Source organism: Pseudorca crassidens, chromosome 9, assembly GCF_039906515.1.
Source record: "Pseudorca crassidens isolate mPseCra1 chromosome 9, mPseCra1.hap1, whole genome shotgun sequence".
NCBI lineage: Eukaryota > Metazoa > Chordata > Mammalia > Artiodactyla > Delphinidae > Pseudorca > Pseudorca crassidens.
In genome coordinates this window covers 22,595,355-22,614,214 of record NC_090304.1, presented here as the reverse complement: position 1 = coordinate 22,614,214, position 18,860 = coordinate 22,595,355, and the positions used below count along the sequence as shown (strand labels likewise).

Genomic DNA, 18,860 nt, shown 5'->3' with positions numbered 1-18,860 from the left:
GAATCCTGACTGCCCCCGATAGCTGAGTGACTTTGAACAAATCATATAAGCTCTACTGATTTTTACTTTTGGAGGAGGGAGGGAAGTAGGAGGCGGTCACTGTTGTTTTTACTTATTTATTTGAATAAGTAATACATCTTCATGTTTCAAAATTCAAAAGGTACAAAAGGGTTTATAGAGAAAAGTGTTGCCCTCTGTATCCCTACCACCCAGCTCCTTTCCTGGGGAAAACCTGTGTTACCAGTTCCTGGTTTGTCCTTTCAGAGATACTTTATGCTCATGCAAAAATATGCAAATACTCCTTTTCATGTTTTTTATGTAGATGGGAGCCTAATATACAAATGATTCTATGTTTAGCTTTTCAACACGCTTCACTCAGAGTGTCCCCTGGAGAGCGTCCCTGTCTCTCCCCTTCTTTCTTAGATTCCAGAATATGGGATCCCATAGTTGACATAGTCAGTCCTCTGTTGCTGAGCATTTAGGGTCTTCCCCACCCATTGCTGTTATGAAGAAGGCTGTAGTAAAGGCTGGTTCCATAAGCCACTTGACATGCCTGGAATAACATTACTGGGAGTAGACTTGCTGTGTCTGAGGGTACAGCCGTTGTTATTTTGGTAGACCTTGTCAAATTTCCCTCCATAGCAGCTGCCCCAGACTGCTGTCCCTCCAGCAGGGCGTGAGAGTGCCTGTTGCCCCACACCATGGCTGGGTGTCACCTTTTGGGACCTATGAGGGCTTCGTGAAGAGCAGTGTTCTATACAAATTTTAATACTAGCTACAATTTGGGGGACCCCTACTGTGGGCCAGGCCATGGTCTGGGCTGTCTCATTTAATGTTAACAACATCGAGGTAAGTATCACAGTCATTTGACAGATGAGGAAACTGAGATTCAGAGAGGTTGAGCCATTTATCCAGGTCACCCAGTTAATAAATTGTAGAGGCTGGATTTGAACCCACGTTTGTCAGATTTCAATACCAGGATGTTTTCATACAGTAAAGCTGTATGTAATTTGAGGTGCCGGTATCCTCAGCTGACACTTGCTTATAGTTTCTGTGTCTCCCAGCAATAGTACCTCTCAGGGGGCTGGTTCATTTGCTCTTTTATCAAATATCTGTGGAATTCCTGCACTATACCAAGCTCTGGGGATGCACTTGAGAACAAGATAGACATAGTCCCTGACCTTATGGACCTCATAAAAACAATAAGAAACAATTCTGTAGTGATTTATTGAGGTAGATTGTGATATGACAACAAAGGAGGGGAGGAGGGTGCTCTATGGGGTGATGTGACCTGATCATGGGGGAGGGGGAGGAGGGCCTTTCTCAGCAAAGGAAGTTTAGACAATAAAGGGTGTACAGGTTTGAGCCTGGAGAAGTGAGTGGGAAGTATTTCACACAGAGGGTACAGCATGTGCAAAGGTCCTGGGGCAGGAAAGAGTGGGTGGTATTAGGGGAAATGAAGGAAAGTCAATGAGCTGGCATGCAGAGTGAAGGGAGGTGAGAGTGTGAGATTGGGGTTTGGGGATTTATTCTAAGCCCTGTGGGGAGCCTTTGAAGTCATTGAAGCAACATCAGCCATAAGCATCACAGGCACTGGGCTGTCGGGTTCTTGTCCTAAGCAGCACCTCCATTTCCTTCTCTGTAAGATGGGGATGGCGATGGCACACAGGGCTTTCCAAACATTTTGAATGTTACAGACAGTAGGAAATACTGGTACATTTAGACTCAGTACGAGTACACGTGTAATATACACGTTTCTCCCAAATGCAGTGCACGCTGATATTTTCTGTTCTAATCTATATCATTAAAGGATTTTGGTCAAGATCCCCTAAATTTATTTTAGAAACACCGAAATCATACATGTCAAGTACCTGCACCTTACTTCGCCCTCAGCGAACGTGCTGTCATTCTCCGCTCTCATCATTGTAAAGATCTCTCTGGCCAGTTAGAGAATGGATGGGTGAAGTTGAATGATAGTATCCAAATCCTGACGCAGCTTAAGGACGTTGCCTCTTCATTTCTGTGTTTGTGTCCCAGGGAAGGAGCTCCACACTGGGCTTCCTGCCTGCAGGGTCTCCTGGGGGCGGGGGTGGGGGGACGTGTCAGATGGGCTCTCTGTCTGGTTTCCCTGGGAACTGGTTTCTCCTCGTTTTCCATTTTCTGGGCGGCCACATCAGACTGAGTACCCAGTTTTCTTTGACTTCTTTGTTATTTACACTCAGAATGGCTTTTTCCTGGAAGCCTCAGAGTCATTGTAAGCCACCCACTTCTTTATTTTAAGTTGTGCCATGGTCCTACTTCCCTTTTCAGAGTCGAGGGCTGGAGCCTTAGTAGAATTCATTTGCATTTTCCACTGAGTGTACCACCTTCTTCTGCCTACTGGCCCGGCCCGAAAGCTGCCACCCCTCTCCGTGCCCTGGCCCTGGAAGCTGGGAGGAGAAGGCAAGAAACCACATTCTTTTTCTCCAAGAAACACATTCTGGATCGTGAGTGCAGAGGTTTCCAAAGAGACCCCTGTGCAGTGAGCCTGGGAGAGCAAGACCAGTGGCAGCACCCAGTAACCCTCTAACTGCCTCACGCATCATGGACACAGGACCCCGGCTTTCCAGATTACTGAAGTGAACGCTTCCAGCACCCAAAACTTAACCCCTTAAACCATCTTAGAAGCACATTTTTCTAAATGTTAGTAACCTCATCGGTCCTTCACAAGGGAATATCTACTGAGACACTGTGGCTTCTGTAACTCAGAGACTTTAGGCAAAGAAGGTTTTGTGGCGGTGACAATGATGATGGTGGGGGTTGTAGCTGAAGTGTGTCCCCCCCCAAATTCATATGTTGAGACCTAGCGCCTAGTACCTTCGAATGTGACTGTATTTGGAGATAGGGCCTTTACAGAGGTGACTGAGTTAAAATGAGCTTGTTCGGGTGGGCCCTAAGCCAATCTGACTGGTGTCCTCATAAGAAGAGAAGATTCGGACACACAAAGAGACACCAGGGGATGCATGTACACAGAGGAAAGGCCACGTGAGGACACAGGGAGAAGGTGGCCATCTGCAAGCCAAGGAGAGAGGCCTCAGGAGAAACCGACCTTGCTGACACCTTGATCTTGAACTTGTATCTCCTGAACTGCAAGAAAATAAATTTCTGTTGCTTTAACCATCCCATCTGTGGTATTTGGTTATAGCAGACTGAGCAGGCTAATACAGCAGTGATGGTGGCAGTAATAAAAATAAACAATAGGTAGCATATATCAAGCACTTGCTGCACCAAGACTATTTTCAGCCTTACTTGAATCATCTCATCCAGACCCCCACCAATCCTAAATCGCCTGCCTTGGCTGGAAGTGGTGACATGGGGCCTGGCTCTGGCCCCTTTGCTCTGAACCGCCACTGCACCTGTGGTAGCACCTGCATAGTTCCAGGAACCCTGCCAAGCACCTCGTAGATAATCTTTCTCATCGGCACCACAACTCTCCAAGTTCCCGTGTTTTAGAGGTAGAGACTGCAGTTTAGAGTGGTTCAGGGACACAGAGTGAGTATCTTCTCTTTCTGTTGGTTGCAATAGCAAATTCCCACAGCCGTGGTGCCTTAGAACATCAGAAATGTATTCTCTCACAGTTCTGGAGTCAAAAGTCCAGAATCAATGTGTCACGGGTCACACTCCTTCCGGAGGCTCTAGGGGTGAATCTCTTTTTCTTTTTTTCACAGTATACCAACTTCGAGCTGCATTGGGAGAATCTATTTCTTTCCTCTCTCAGCTTCCTCTGGTGGCTGCCAGCATTCCTTGGCTTGTGGCTGAATCTCTCCAGTCTCTGACTGCATCTTCATACCTTCTCTGTGTGTATCTGTGTCTCCTCCTCTTCTGTCTCCCATCTCCTGCATCCCTTTTATCAGGTTACATGTCGTTGTATTTATGGGCCCACCTGGATAATCCAGGCTAAGCTCCTTCTCTCAAGATCCTTGACCTAATCCCATCTTTTGCCACCCGAGGTAATAGTCACAGGTTCTAAGAACTAAAATGTGACATATCTTTGGGGGCCAGTTTTTCTGCCTCATACAGTCAGTGAGTGGCAGAATGAGCATTGATGCCAGGGTTTGTCTGATTCCAAAGCTTCTAGTGACCACTGCTCCTTCAGAACTACAGGCATTCGCATTAATTTTAATGGTATGTTAACTCTTCCATTTAGGGGGTACCATACTTGATTTAACCTTTCCCCTTTGGGTGGATATTTTGGTAGTTTCCAGTTTTTCGTTACTGCAAAGAATGAGCACATCTGCCAGTCTTTGGGGACACGTGACCATGTCTGTAGGGTGCATTCTTAGAAGTGGAACTGCTGGGCCAAAGGGCTGGTAATTCTTAGCTTGCTTCACTCTGTGACCAACACCCACCCCCGCTGCAGCCCAGAAAGAACGCTGCAGGAAAGGAGTTGAGAGTCATCATGCCTCAATAAATAACATCGTGAGTTACCAAAGACCCTGATGCACTGTGACCACCATGGGAGCTCAGAGGCCTGGCCTGCTCCCAAGTGGAGTATTTTCCAGATGTTTGTGAGGTCGCCATAAGCTAGAGGAAGTGTTGCTCTGTGTCTACTGCTGTCATTGCTTGGAGATTTAGAAGTAACAACAAGTTATTTTATTTATTTGACAAGCACTTATGAAGCATTTGCTCTTTGCCATGCGCTGTTCTATCTAAGTGCTTTACAAATATGTACTCACTTTATCCTCCTTCAACCCTGAGGTTGTCATGCTAGCAAGCTCATCTCTTGCAGGGGGAAATGGAGCCTCAGAGAGGTCAAGAAACTTGCCAAGGTCACACAGGTGGCTTGTGGCTGAATCTCTCCAGTCTCTGACTCCATCTTCATACCTTCTCTGTGTGTATCTGTGTCTCCTCCTCTTCTGTCTCCCATCTCCTGCATCCCTTTTATCAGGATACGTCATTGTATTTATGGGCCCACCTGGATAATCCAGGCTAAGCTCCTTCTCTCAAGATCCTTGACCTAATCACATCTTTTGCCACCCGAGGTAATACTCACAGGTTCTAAGAACTAAAAAGTGACTATATCTTTGGGGGCCAGTTTTTCTGCCTCATACAGTCAGTGGGTGGCAGAATGAGCACTGATGCCAGGGTTTCCCTGCTGAGTAAGTTTCCCTACTGTGACAGTGCTTGTCATCATGTCAGGCAGGCAGTGGTGCCTTATTAGCTGCTGTCCTTTTCTTCATTTTTATCTTGAGCACTGTGCTTAGGCTTGAGGTAACAGAGATGAGTAAGTCCCGATGCCCATCTTCAAGGAGTTTACAAATGGCTTAGGTGGGAGTCAGGGAACCTGAGTTCTAGCCAGTCCTGGCTCTCTCCTCCCTCAGACACATTGGACGTTTCCCTGCTCCTCTGGGCCTCACTTTTTCTTTTTTTTTTTTTTTGCAGTACGGGGTCCTCTCACCGTTGTGGCCTCTCCCGTTGCGGAGCACAGGCTCCGGACGCGCAGGCTCAGCGGCCATGGCTCACAGGCCTAGCCGCTCCGCGGCACGTGGGATCTTCCCGGACCGGGACACGAACCCATGTCCCCTGCATCGGCAGGCGGACTCTCAACCACTGCGCCGCCAGAGAAGCCCTGGGCCTCACTTTCGTCACCTGTAAATGGGGGCCTGGACTGGCTTCACCCCAAAGCCCCATCCGTCTTGTCACTTTCTGATTTGTCCTATTTAGGTCAGGACAAACCGATGTCCGAGGAGCCAGCGCCGTAGCAGGTGGATGCAGGGTGTGTCAGCTTTTCCCTTTAGACTGCTCTTGTCAGCACGCCCAGCAGCTTCCTCTGCGTGCTCTGGGGAGTCCTCTTGGCTCCGTCCAAAAGTGAGAATTGTTGAGACCCAGACAGCTTTGCATTGTCTGTATCTGAGGGTGGCAGGTTTTGCCGGCGACGAATGAGTCAGAGGTGCTGCTTGTTGTGTGTTACTGTGGGGCTAATGCAAGGCCGAGGAGGCTGTGGTCATCATCCCTTTGGCTGAAAATTACCCTTAGTTAAAAAGGTCACGTGTGTGCATGGGTCTGCCCATGCGTCTTGCAGGATGCACACACGGCTTGGAGCAGGCGGCCTGGTGGGAGGCGTTAGCTGAGAAGTCGGGCGGGGCCAGGGTGGGGACGGGAGCCCACCCTGGGACCCTCAGTGTCGCCCAGCCTCCTGGAGAAGTGGTGTTTCAACAGGAAGCCGGAAGCTGAACCCCTGATCGATCCGTTCTGCTCACCTTTCTGCTTCCCCGTACAAGTGCCCCTGAGTGGGAGGCAACTGCATCACCTGGAGTTTAGGATGCCCATAAAAGGAGTTAATAGCCCGTAATTACACAGATGAATTGCACTTAACAGGCCCATTTAAAGAAGGGCAGTGAAACAGAGCCTCTCTTAATAGTGTGACCTTTACCGGGCAAATCAAATCCCAAAGCCGGCTAGTTTCAGGCTTCTGAAGGGGCTTCTGTGGTTGTGTTACTTCTTTGCCTCACTCACTGATTTGCACAGATCTTTCCACCTTGCAGGGGCACTTGGGGAAGTATTGAGACCCTCTGAAACTGAGCGGGCTTGTTACAACTTCCCCAGCATTTACTGGTAAAGTTTAGTCACTATTTGCTCAGTCTGAGAATGGGTCGAAGGGCAGGAGATTGTAAAAGAAAATGGGACACAAGTCTGCTTTCCTTTAAAAAACTGTAAGAGGTGGGCGGAGTCATTCCTTTTTTGGCTCTTGGTTTTACAAGTTCACTGTCACTGTGCCACAGTGCTAGCACCGCCCACACCCTCTGGATGGACGGCCTCCGTGCCCATCTAGCAGCCTCACTCCCCTTCTGACCAGAGCAGCGTGTTTCATTAGAAGTAGGCCCTCAGTTCCTCCTTCTGACGCTGCAGTTGGACCTGCAGAACCTACCCCTCCTGCCAACCTGAAAGTTGGCATTTATGGCTGGAATGTCTTTTTCTTTCAGCATTGTTTTCGGGATCATAGCAGAGTAAGCTGGTGAGAGGTGCCAGTGAGAATACTTCTGGGCTAAACCTTAAAGCCTTGGAAGGAAAAAGTAACTATGACCTTGGTGGTTTCCTTCTGTCCTTCACTCTGACCAGTTTCAAAACTCACTTTAAGTCGTCAGTTTGGACTTGAGGCTCGCTAAAGATGAAAAGACTGAAAGGACAGGTTCAAAGTGCCGAGGAAAGAAGGAGATGAGTCTGAACAGAAACAGCTGATGCTTGAGAGCCTTGGGTCTGCTGTTCTGCTGGGCATGTCACACCATCTCATTTCCTCTCTCATCAGTCCTGGGAAGTTGGCAGTGCTAACAGGTGTGGACTCTCAGACTTAATGAGCTCAAAAGTCACACAGCTTGGGAGTGGCCTTGTTAAGACTCAAACCCAGATTCACTCAAAGTCACTGCCATTAACCATGGAGCCTCAAAGGTTTCCAGGAGACAGTATCCTTGAACCCAACCCTTCAGGGTAAGTTAGATTTAGACAAGCAGAGAGGAAGAGGGAGGGGGTTCTGGGCAAGGGAAACGGTAGATACAATCAAAAGCCTGGGAGGGAGTCAGCCTGGCATGGAGCATTGCCTGCCAGTTGTAAGCTCCATGGGGCAGGGACCACATTCTCCAGGGCCACCATTGTATCCCCAGTACCTGAGTGCCTGGAGCATAGTAGGTGCTCAATAAATATTTATTGTGTGAACAAATACATGACCAGTCATCTTCCTCATGAGCCTCTGGAAGGCAGGGACTAGGTCTTAGAAATCTTTGGATGCCCCACAGCTCACATGGTTAATAAATAGTAACCAATAAATATGTTCTGATGGAATGAATGAATGAACAGCAGGTAAGAGAGAGTGAGGAGATGAGCCTGAGTGAAGAGGCACTGACACTTTGGGAAATACTGAGCAATACACATGGGCTGCCGTGGTCAGGGCATGTCATGGACAGTCTTCAGTGCCAGGACAAAGAACTCTTGTGTTCTCTGTTTTTTAAAAAGCCATCTCTTAACGTGCAGCATCGTGGGGTCTACAGAAACCCAGCCAGCACCCAAACTCTGATGAGCGTGCATGGGAACCAAGTCAAGTACAGCTTAGAAATCACTTTTCTGTAGCACTGGCCTCAACCCACTGTCGCTGGCTTCCCATTTTGGGAAGTGACCAAAACTAACAAGAGGCCTGTAAACACTTGTGAATGGGACCCTGCAGGGTATAGATAGTGCCGTGGGGTCCTGGAATTGTTTTTAGGATAGTTTGGCCAGGAAGCCCCAGCCAGCTTCCTCCAAGTTGGGGTCTGCTCAGCCTAGGCGTTTTCAACAAAAGCTGCCCTCTCTTTTCAGGTGTTGGCTCACGTTGTGGTTTTGAGAAAGCCTGAGGGCCAGAAAGCAGTCCTGGGAGAAGCCCTCTGGGTGGGCAGTCGGAACCTTCAGGTCCAGAGGAGAAGCCGTCCCCTCACCTGGACTTATGACCCGCGGCTTCGCCCCCAGCCTGCCTGTCGAGTTCCCCAAGATGGGCTCTTTCCGCAGGCCCAGACCACGCTTCATGAGCTCCCCGGCGCTCAGCGACCTGCCCCGCTTCCAGGCAGCCCGCCAGGCTCTGCAGCTGAGCTCCAACTCGGCCTGGAACAGGTACAGGAGGCACGGGCGGGCACAGGGGCGCTGCCAGCACCAGAGCAGGGCCAGGGGCTGGCTGAGCTTCAGCATCTCCTGATACCTCAGCTCCAGAAGGTCGTGAGTGTAGGGTTGATTGATGAAGAGAGTGCTTTCCCTACGGCAACTGTATCCATTCGCTTTCCTTTGTTAAAAAATATTTTTTTCTTTTTTTATTGAAGTATAGTTGATTTCCAATGTTGTGTTAGTTTCAGGTGCACTGCATAGGGATTCAGTTTTCTTTTTTCTGATTGTGTTCCATTATAGGTTATTCCAAGATATTGAATATCGTTCCCTGTGCTATACAGTAAATCCTTGTTGCTTATTTATTTTATGTGTAGGAGTTTGTGAATCCCATACTCCTAATTTGTCCCTCTCCCCCTCCCTCTCCCCAGGTTTCCTTGTTTTAGTAGAGGGAAAGCAGACCACTGGGGGCCTCTGGGCTCTCAGAGTCAGTTAACCAGCCCGGGACAGTTGGATCAGAACTTACAGTTACCGTTCATGCCCATTAGTCACATGCCAATTGTAAGAGGACCCGGGGGTGGGAACATATAAGTAACCTCAAGTCACCTGTTACCCCTTCGGAGAGCTAAGACAGTATCTGTGGAAAGCTAACTAAGCAGCGTAAAGCAGGGGTGATCCACACCTGGGAGCCACAGGTGGCTGGGAGAGGAGACACTTAGCCTTTGTAAGGCGTTCAGCTGAACTATTGTGCACCCAGCACTGAGTAGAGACTGAATCCGTTGTATGTCTCGCCCTTCTCTGAGCTGTTTTTCAAATCTGTGTGGTTCCTTTTTGGATAAATCAATGCATCACTATTTTAAAGCATTATGGAATTCTTTGTCGTTTGGATTATTATGGATTTTTTCAATGAATGCCCAACCCTTATGATGGGGAGGGAGGAGGTGTCCGAAATGTTTTGATGTTAAATGGAGGCTTGTCCATTGAAAAAGGCCTAGAACCTTTGGTAAAGACAAGCTTGTGATCAGCTCCTTGCTGAAATGTTGGGCTGGGGTCCAGAGAACGTGGAGTCAAGACTTACCTGGGCCCCTCAACGGATTAACCCTTCTGCCTAGACCGTGGCAGGAGTGGGAGTGGCCGGGGAAGTGAGGCCAGCCCCTCTGGAGTTCTTCCCAGAGGGTACTATTAAAAGGCAAGGACAATTAAAATCCATATTTGAAATTTTTTTTAAATTAAACATTTTAAAAAGGCAAGGAATTATCCTTTCCTATTGGCCCTGGGTCTCCAGGCTGCCCTGTGAAGACAGGTCTCCTGAGTGAAAGGACCCCAGACCTGAGTCGTCTCCTACGTGCAGTTACTGCCACTGGGGATTCTTTCAGGCCCAGCGGCGGTGGCCACGCAGTTTCCTGAGAGTAGATCCCACTGCCTGCCCTTCATTAAGGCCGCCCCCCAGCAGGGCTGCCAGCCTGCGAGAAAGTGCGGGGGCGGGGGTGAGGGCCTACTTTTGGGTCCTCCTGGCCTCAGTCTCCCTTCCTCTCCAAGGACCCTCAGATGGAAGTGACGGATTCCAGGGACAGAAAACATGGCCGTGTTTGTGCCACAGGCTTCCCGGCCCTTCCACCCACCTTCAGCTCTGAGCTGCTTGAGGAAACGGCCCCGGGGAGACAGATCCACTCACCAGGGGTCGCTTCTATTTCCCTGCAGCGTCCAGACTGCCGTGATCAATGTCTTTAAAGGGGGCGGCTTGCAAAGCAATGAGCTCTACACACTGAACGAAAACATCAGGTATGTGGCTGGCCAGGCCGGGACCCTCCCACCGTGGGCCTGAGCTGGGGTGGAAGGAGCTACCCCACCCCCAGGAGCTTTACCTTAAGTTCTGTTTTCTGCTTGGTTCCTATTGCTGCTTCTGTTGGCTTTAATGAGACTCTTGTAACTGTTAAGTTCTGAGGCCCTTATCTGTCTAGACTTCTGCTCCAGAGAGGGCTCGTCCATTTGTCCATGTATGTAATGTATGTTTGGGTCACTGGGGTGCAGGGGTAGAGGGCTGACATCTGGTAGCTGCCGTTTATTCTGTAAACATTTCTTGTGCCCTGCTTGATTCTTAGGTGCCATATTAGGCCAGGGTGGCCTAGCAGTTGGTAGCAGACGGCTTGGGATTTTATTACTGTCCTTCCTTTTACTAAGTAGCTCGCCAACTTCTTTGTGCCTTGGTTTCCTCTTCTGTGAAACAGAGATAGGAAATGCACCTACTTCCAGTGCACGAGATTCTTGTGAGTTATTGAGTTACTACATAAATAGTCTGTAAGAACAGGGTTGGAACACACCAAGTATTCGGTACTTGGGGCTCTTATCATCATCGTTACTGTCATTGCTGTTAGGTTTTGGTGATGAAACCCTCAATAAGACATGGTCCTTGAGGAGTTTAATGTCTTTGAGAATCTTCCCAGTAGTGTCCACTACTTGTTCTTTCATTCATCAAATATATGAGTGCCTCCCTATTAGCCAGGCACTGGAAAAACAACAATGAGGAAAGACAGATGTGGCCCCTGCTCTCCTGGAATTGATGTTCAGTTGAGGAGATAATCATTAGTCAACTGATCACACATGTAAAATGTAATATTATGCACCTGTGACAGCTACTACAACACAGCTTATGTGATGAAAGTGTATGTTAGTAGGACTTGATCTTGCCAAGGAGGCCAGGAATGGTGATGTGATACTTGTGCTGTCATCTGAAGGATCGGTGGGAATTAACTAGATGAAGAGGGCTCCAGGTGGGGGCAACTGCACGTGCAAAGGTCCAGTGGTAGCAACGAGCAAGGAACTGAAAGAAGGCCCACGTGCGCAGAGTACTGGAGGTTGGGTGGTGGTGCGGTTGGGTTTGTGTTTTGGTGAAATGCGGGCAGAGAGGCAAGCAGGGCCCAGAGCCCCGAGGTCTCCTGGGACAGGAGGTTGAACATCAGGTCTTTTAATGCCCTGGTGTTCATTCCTCTTGGGTGTGTTAAGTGCAGAACATCAAGGGTGAAGACCTAACCCTGGAATGGGCAGAACATTAAAAAAGGCCATTATTCAGGTCTTGTTTACATTTAGTTAAGACCTGTGTTAAGGGTCAGTGAGGTGTTTTAAGAGCTCTGCTTTCATTAAAACGTTTAGAGCTTGGAAGCAAACAGAGTTGTGTTAAATTTCTAGCCAGGCACTTGAATTTCACCTAATAATTACACAAATATGGAAAGAGACAATAGAGATCATCTCACCCAAGCCCTCCTTTTACAGAGGAGGAAACTGAGGCCCTGAGATGTTGAGTGACAAGGGCAAAGTTGGGTCGGCCAACCCCCCAGCTTGCAAGAGCTGAATTTTACTCCAAGAACTAAGATCTCGGTCTTTTCCGTGAACGTTCCTTAGCTCACAATAGATGTATAAATAAATAAAACGGTGACTCAGGAACGTGCTAATTGTTCCTCACATCAGGGGACTGATCCTGAAATTGTACTTAAAACCTTTGTGGGCAGCTAGGAAAAATACGGGCCACGCTAGATTTCAACAGCCCTGTTAACCCCGGGCTGCTCACTCAGAAGCCCACAGGTAGCCAGCAGGTCTAAGTGGGTGAAGCCGGCCTGGAGAGTGGAGGTGAGAGCTCACCCTCTGTCTAAGGGGATCCCCCCTGCCCAGAACAATGCAGGTCCAGTGACATACCATCTTATTTCTCAAGAAGAACCAGAAATTGAGATTTTTATGTGAAATTTTGTCTTTTAAAAGTTGATAAGTAATCCAAATGTCCCCAGACATTGGTACAGGCCAAACAAAACACATCTGTGGGCTGAAGTTGACCAACGGGCTGCCCATTTATGAGATCGGCCATAGCATACATGGGGTGGCATCTCTGATGGGGTGTCGTGTCCCAGATTCTAGTGCTAAGGACACCCAAGTGGGGGAGAAGGGAACTGACGTGGATGGAGGTGCCAGGAAAAGTGCCAGGCACCTTTCACATACATCATATGCAGCCCTCCTCACAGCCCTGAGAGACAATCATTGTTCTCAGTGCATAGCTTATCGGCAAAATGATGGGCAAGAGAAACAAAATAGCTCGTCCAAGGTCACGCAGCTATGAACGATAGAGTCAGGATGTGAACCCCTGTCTGACGTAGGCACCTATGTTAGTTTGCTCAGGCTGCCGAATGGCTTTTGTAACTATAGACTGGGAGGCTTAAACGATAGATGTTTATTTCTCACTGTTCTGGAAACTGGGAAGCCCAAGGTCGAGGTGCTGGCAGATTGGGTTCCTGGTGAGAACTCTCTTCCTGGCTGCCATCTTGCTGTGTCCTCGCACGGCCTCTTTGTGTACGCGATGGGGAGAGAGCAAGCTCTCTGGTGTCCCTTCTTATAAGGATGCTAATGCCAACATGAGTGTTGAGGGTCCTACCGTCATGACCTCATCAGAACCTAATTACTTCCCAAAGGCCCCACCTCCAAATAGTGTCACATTGTGGGTGTAGGGCTTCAACATATGAATTTGGGGGGTGAGGGGACACAATTCAGTCCCCAGTGGAATCTGTGCTCTTTGGTAGTGTCAGAGAGAGAGAGGTTCTAGGCTGGAAGAAGTGTTAAGCCAATGGTCTTGATCTTTCTTTCTGCCTTTGTTCCTTTCCCAAGGCCTCTGGGACTCCATCTGTACCATGTGCTGTGATTCTTAACATCCCTCCAAGGATCACATCACTCCTCCAACACTCCTTTCCAGTATTGGGTTTAGTGGGGGCTGTTGGATGTTCCTCTCTGTGTTTGGAGCAATTTTCAGGCTAGTGAGAAACACATATGGTTGGGGTTTGAAAGTAATTGCCTGGATGTGAACAACTCAAAGGTGTCAAAAGCCAGAGCTTCGATGACCATGTCCTGGACCGTCTGCCCTCTGTCCTTCTTTAGGATGGTGGTTAGAACAGAGATGGGCTTTCCCAGCACAGACACTCAGAGTATCACTGAGAACATGAAACACACCCCAGGCATATGTATGACCTGGTCGTCCCAAGTAAAATAAAGTGAACCCACGTCTGCAAGAGCCAACGTGGGAATAAACACAGCTGCCTTTATTTCAGTAATTAAAACACCAAAACAGACATACTACTCTCTGGTTACATTTAAATAGACAGGTTTTGGTTCTTCTTCACTCTCTTTTTTCTGTGAAAAGACCTGTTCGCAGAACACAATGGCAAACTGGCCAGCGTTGAGGCCCGACCAGGTGGGGTGAGGGGCAGAGGCGGTAGGGATGAGGGAAGAAGATGCCAAAGGAGAGAAGGCTATTCATCTCAAGCCCATTTTTCAATCAATTATGACGGTTCTATGTGCAAGAAGATCCCTGCCAGATTCGAGAGAATAGTTTAACTTGTTAAGAGAGTGGCTTTTGGATTCGGAGAGACGAGGGATCAAAATTAGGCCAGCTGTGTGACATGGGCAAGTTACTTCATTTATCAATCTCTGTTTTTTCTTTTATGAAACGGGGAAAATAATGACATGAACATCATAGTGGTTGGGAGGTCTGAGATAATGCTAAAAATGTCATTATTATAAGATCTGGTGCCGAATACATGTTAGCCATTATTATTCCTGTTATGAAACTTGAGCAATAATAAAGTGATAAACGCTGGCTGAGTACCATGCGTGAGAGCACAGGGCAGTGTGATGAATTGCCCCATAAACAGTACTGTATACAGAGTTCTCTAGCTGTTTGGATGCGGTGAGCTGACTTTGAACTAGAGAGGTCCAGGACAGGCCCTTCCAAGAATGTGCTGGCCTGGAAGTGTGGGTGAGGCTAAGGTCTTACAAGGAGAGCCAGCTGTTTCTCCTTTCTGCAGAGGAAAGAACAAGAGGAAATGACTCTCTCAGTTCTTCATTCTACTCCAGCCAAACAGTAATAAACTTTGATGGATTATCCAAGTCCAATGTCAAAGCCTAAATCAGCTTTCCCGGGTCACCCCAGCCAGCCCTGGCCATCTTTCTAACTGTGGAGTTAGTGTGTTCCCTGGGAAATATGAATTTGTGTAAATATTAGCCAATGCGAAGGATGACCAGGAAGGTAAGTTTTATATAACTGGGTTCTGAAATGCAGTCGTTACAAACAATTGATCTTTTCTTCTAAGACGTGTCTCCATGTCTTAAAAATGAACTTCAGTTTAAACTTAAGTAGATAGACTTTGGGGTATCTCTGAGGAAGAACTCTGGACTAAGGATGTTCAACTTCTAAAACACATTACTAGATCAAGAGAAGGATGCGGAGACCTTTTTTTTTTTGAAAAAAAGACTGGAAAGTGTCCAGCCATAGTTTACATTTTTATTGAAATGAAAATTATTGGAGGTACAGAGATAATGCCTTTCCATGCACTTGTGTCCACATTGATTAGCAACTTAAAGGATACAATATGCTTGTGTATATTATGTGTTTTAGAAAACAAGAAAATTCCTTATATAGTGTTCCTCAAGCTAACAATGGAAATGTGGTTCTCACGCTACCCATTATTATTGCCAAGAACAGATATGCTTCTGAACACGACCCTGGAAGTGGTGGTCTAATCTCACTGGTATATTTATATAGCTGTTGAAAGAACATAACAGAATATGCTATTGATACATTGTCCACACCCTATGGATGGAGCTAAGAGTCCTTCACTATCGCCTTTGCTGTTAATCGCACATATTTCTGGATCACCAAATTTACTCAAAGATTTTTTACAAAAATAATAAATTAAACAGGTTAAAAAAATAAGGACATTTGTGATAACATGCATGGTAATTACGGTAAAATTAGCAGTCTGAAATTTCATGCTTTTTCTTAAATATTAATTTAAAAACAACTTTTGCTCACAGTGAGCCAGTTTACCTCCTGATGCAGAAGCCAGGATATAGGATTTTTGTCATCTAACTCCACATGATCTTGACCCCATTTCTCATTAGCACTTATTTCCTCATTAGTTTTTTTTTTATTTAATTTTATTTATTCTTTTATACAGCAGGTTCTCATTAGTCATCCATTTTATCCACATCAGTGTATACATGTCAATCCCAATCGTCCAATTCATCACACCACCCCCACCCCAACCCCCGCCGCTTTCCCTGCTTGATGTCCATACGTTTGTTCTCTACATCTGTGTCTCAATTTCTGCCCTGCAAACCGGTTCATCTGTACCATTTTTCTAGGTTCCACATATATGCATTAATACACGATATTTGTTTTTCTCTTTCTGACTTACTTCACTCCGTATGACAGTCTCTAGATCCATCCACGTCTCAACAAATGACCCAATTTCGTTCCTTTTTATGGCTGAGTAATATTCCATTGTATACATGTACCACATCTTCTTTATCCATTCGTCTGTCGATGGGCATTTAGGTTGCTTCCATGACCTGGCTATTGTAAATAGTGCTGCAATGAATATTGGGGTGCATGTGTCTTTTTGAGTTATGGTTTTCTCAGGGTATATGCCCAGTAGTGGGATTGCTGGATCATATGGTAATTCTATTTTTAGTTTTTTAAGGAACCTCCATACTGTTCTCCACAGTGGCTGTATCAATTTACGTTCCCACCAGCAGTGCAAGAGGGTTCCCCTTTCTCCACACCCTCTCCAGCATTTATTGCTTGTACATTTTCTATGATGCCCATTCTAACCGGTGTGAGGTGATACCTCATTGTAGTTTTGATTTGCATTTCTCTAATAATTAGTGATGTTGAGCAGCTTTTCGTGTGCTTCTTGGCCATCTGTATGTCTTCTTTGGAGAAATGTCTATTCAGGTGCAGAGACCTTTTAAGAACAAATTCATCAGGAATGTCACACCTCAATCAAGTGGCCAATTTTCCCCAAATTAAAGTCAGGGCTCATGGTCTGTCAATATGAAGACCATAAACCAGAATCTTTTCTATTGAAAATCACCCCTCAGCATAGACATATTCTAGTGAAATCCCTCGTCATCACAATCTACAGTTCTGCCCGCCCTGAGTGTCCGTCTGCCCTGGTGTGGGCTGGACCTGAGTGTCTTCTTGGTTTAAATTCTCTATGGGCATCGATGTGGTTTTGAACGCCCCTCTCCAGCCTCAATTCTGCCCGCCCTGAGTGTCCGTCTGCACTGGTGTGGGCTGGACCTGAGTGTCTTCTTGGTTTAAATTCTCTCTGGGGCATCGATGTGGTTTTGAACGCCCCTCTCCAGCCTCAATTCTAATGTGGCTGCATTTTGGCAATGGGCACACGTCTCTGTTAGAGGTCTGGGTTTCACGAGCTTTCCCAGGAACAAGAGTGGCCAAACTCTGACACAGAAGCATGCCCTTGCTAAACATGCCTTTCGGCAACTATTCCACTGATGATAGAAAGTTAGGAAAGCGTGAGAAAGCCATGATTTATTTGTACTGGTTCTTATAAGAACCTACGCAAGTAGTTTCTGAAAAGTGCTTTCACTTTTTGGTTGGCTGGTGGGAGTGGGGGGGGGTACGTGTAGAGGGAGGGGTCATTGATGCTTTTCTTCATTTAATCAGTGAATATTTGTGGACTCTGCCAGGTACTGGGCCAGGTTCTGGGGCAGCCATTGAGGTGGGTTGTTCTTGCCCTTGGGGAACTTACGGCAGAGTGAGAGTGGGGAACTGAATAGGCAGTTATCATATGATGTTCTAAGTGGGGTGGTAGTAGAACCCAGAGTGTTGGGGAATGTGAGGGGCTGGGCACGTGATTAAATATGCGAGAAAGCCATGCCTCCTTTGAAATCTGCAGGATGAACAGGTGGGAATCAGGTAGAAAGGGCAAGTGAGGATATAAAGATCTTGCCACTACTCTCTCCATACTCTTTCACCCCTCCTTCTTCCTGGTTTTTTTTTTTTTTTTTTCTCAGCAGAAATAAATGCTCAGAGATGAGGTTTCCGGAAACCAGAGATGAGTTATCTGCAGCTGGCCTGAGGCAGGAAACTCACATTTTCCTTCTCTCTCCAACCACCCTGCTTCTGTTCTTGTTGGGAGGGAGGTGTCATGAAGGAAACCCCAGAGATTTTCAAGGAAAGAGGAGGTTCCAAGAATTGAGCTCGGTCTCTGACAGGTCGGAGTTGAAACGTCCTGGTTCTGAGTCAGTTGGCTGTCTGAGGCCCGGAAGGGAGCGCCACCTCAGATGCTTCCAGCTCTGTGAGGGAGTCTGTTGACTGTACTGGGACCCACAGCTGCGGGCAGAGCTGGGAGGGGAGGAGAGGAGAGGAGAGGCCGGATGGAACCCACAGGCTGGCAGAAGGGACCAGGCTGAGTCAAGATTCTGTGCGGTAGTAATAACAGTAGACGTCAGCAGAACATTTATTTAGTGCGTGCCGGGCTCTGTGTGTTAACTCTTGTAAAACTCACCACGCCCCTATGAGCCGGGTGCCACTGTATCCCTATCTTACAGATGAGGAAATAGAGGCACAGAGGACTGGAATAACTTGCCCAGAGTCGCAGAGCTAGTTAGTAGCTGACCTGGGACTTGAACTTGAGCTTCCCATGTTCCTCAACACACAGTAAGTGGGCTGCAAGAGGCACATGCCTGGCATTGTCCAGATTTAGGCCTGATGCTCCTGGATGTGGATTCATGAACAGATCATCAGATGAGTGGGGCATCGTCTTCTGAGGGCCCTCGTTTGGGAGGCCTGCAGGCGAGATCTTCTCTTTTTGGCCCAGGTCGCTCTGCCTGGCCGTGTGTTGATACCTTGTGTCTGCTCTAGTTGAGAAACAGACTCATCTCTGGGGGCAGGAAGACTAGTTGAAGGGAAGTAGTGAATCAGAAACCTCTGGGATTGGCCCATGAAGTGGTCGGCCTGCACAGTGTTTGGAAATCTGGACATCCCACCTGAAGATCCAGGCCTCTCTGGAAAGTCTGCATCGGGCAACGCTGCATCTGGAACTGGTCAGTGGGAGCGAGGCCTGGCTGCTGGCTTCAGTGGAGTTTGCTGCAGCCCCACTGTCTGTGCCCGTCTGCTTCCCTCACTCACCTTACCTGCCTGCCCCTGTGGGGATGGGGGTACCACTGCCTGATGTTCAGATGGGCCTCTGTTTGAGTTGGGATCTGCCAGTGTATGGCCTCAGGGAAGGCTCTGAGCAACAGTCGCCTCATCTGCAAAATAAATTCCTACCTTAGAGGCTATTGGAGAATTCAAGATGCTTTGTGCCATCTGCTTAGCAGTGTACATGTGACATAATTAGGAGCTCTGGAAATGCTTTTTGTTGGTTTTCTCCATCTTTTTCACTGTCCCCACTGCCACCCACTGGGGTGCAGAAAAC

At 47.5% G+C, this 18,860-nt stretch overlaps 1 protein-coding gene across 6 annotated transcripts in view; it reads left to right on the top strand.

The window, feature by feature from the left end:
• PRR5L (proline rich 5 like) overlaps nt 1-18,860 on the top strand; it is a 74,313-nt gene that overhangs the window by 10,716 nt on the left and 44,737 nt on the right. For all 6 annotated transcript variants that reach the window (XM_067749370.1, XM_067749371.1, XM_067749372.1 and 3 more), the window contains 2 exons: nt 8,326-8,613; nt 10,300-10,380. In XM_067749370.1, the coding sequence (XP_067605471.1) occupies nt 8,450-8,613; nt 10,300-10,380 (245 nt within the window). In that variant the 5' untranslated portion in view covers nt 8,326-8,449. The remainder of the gene's footprint in view (nt 1-8,325; nt 8,614-10,299; nt 10,381-18,860) is intronic.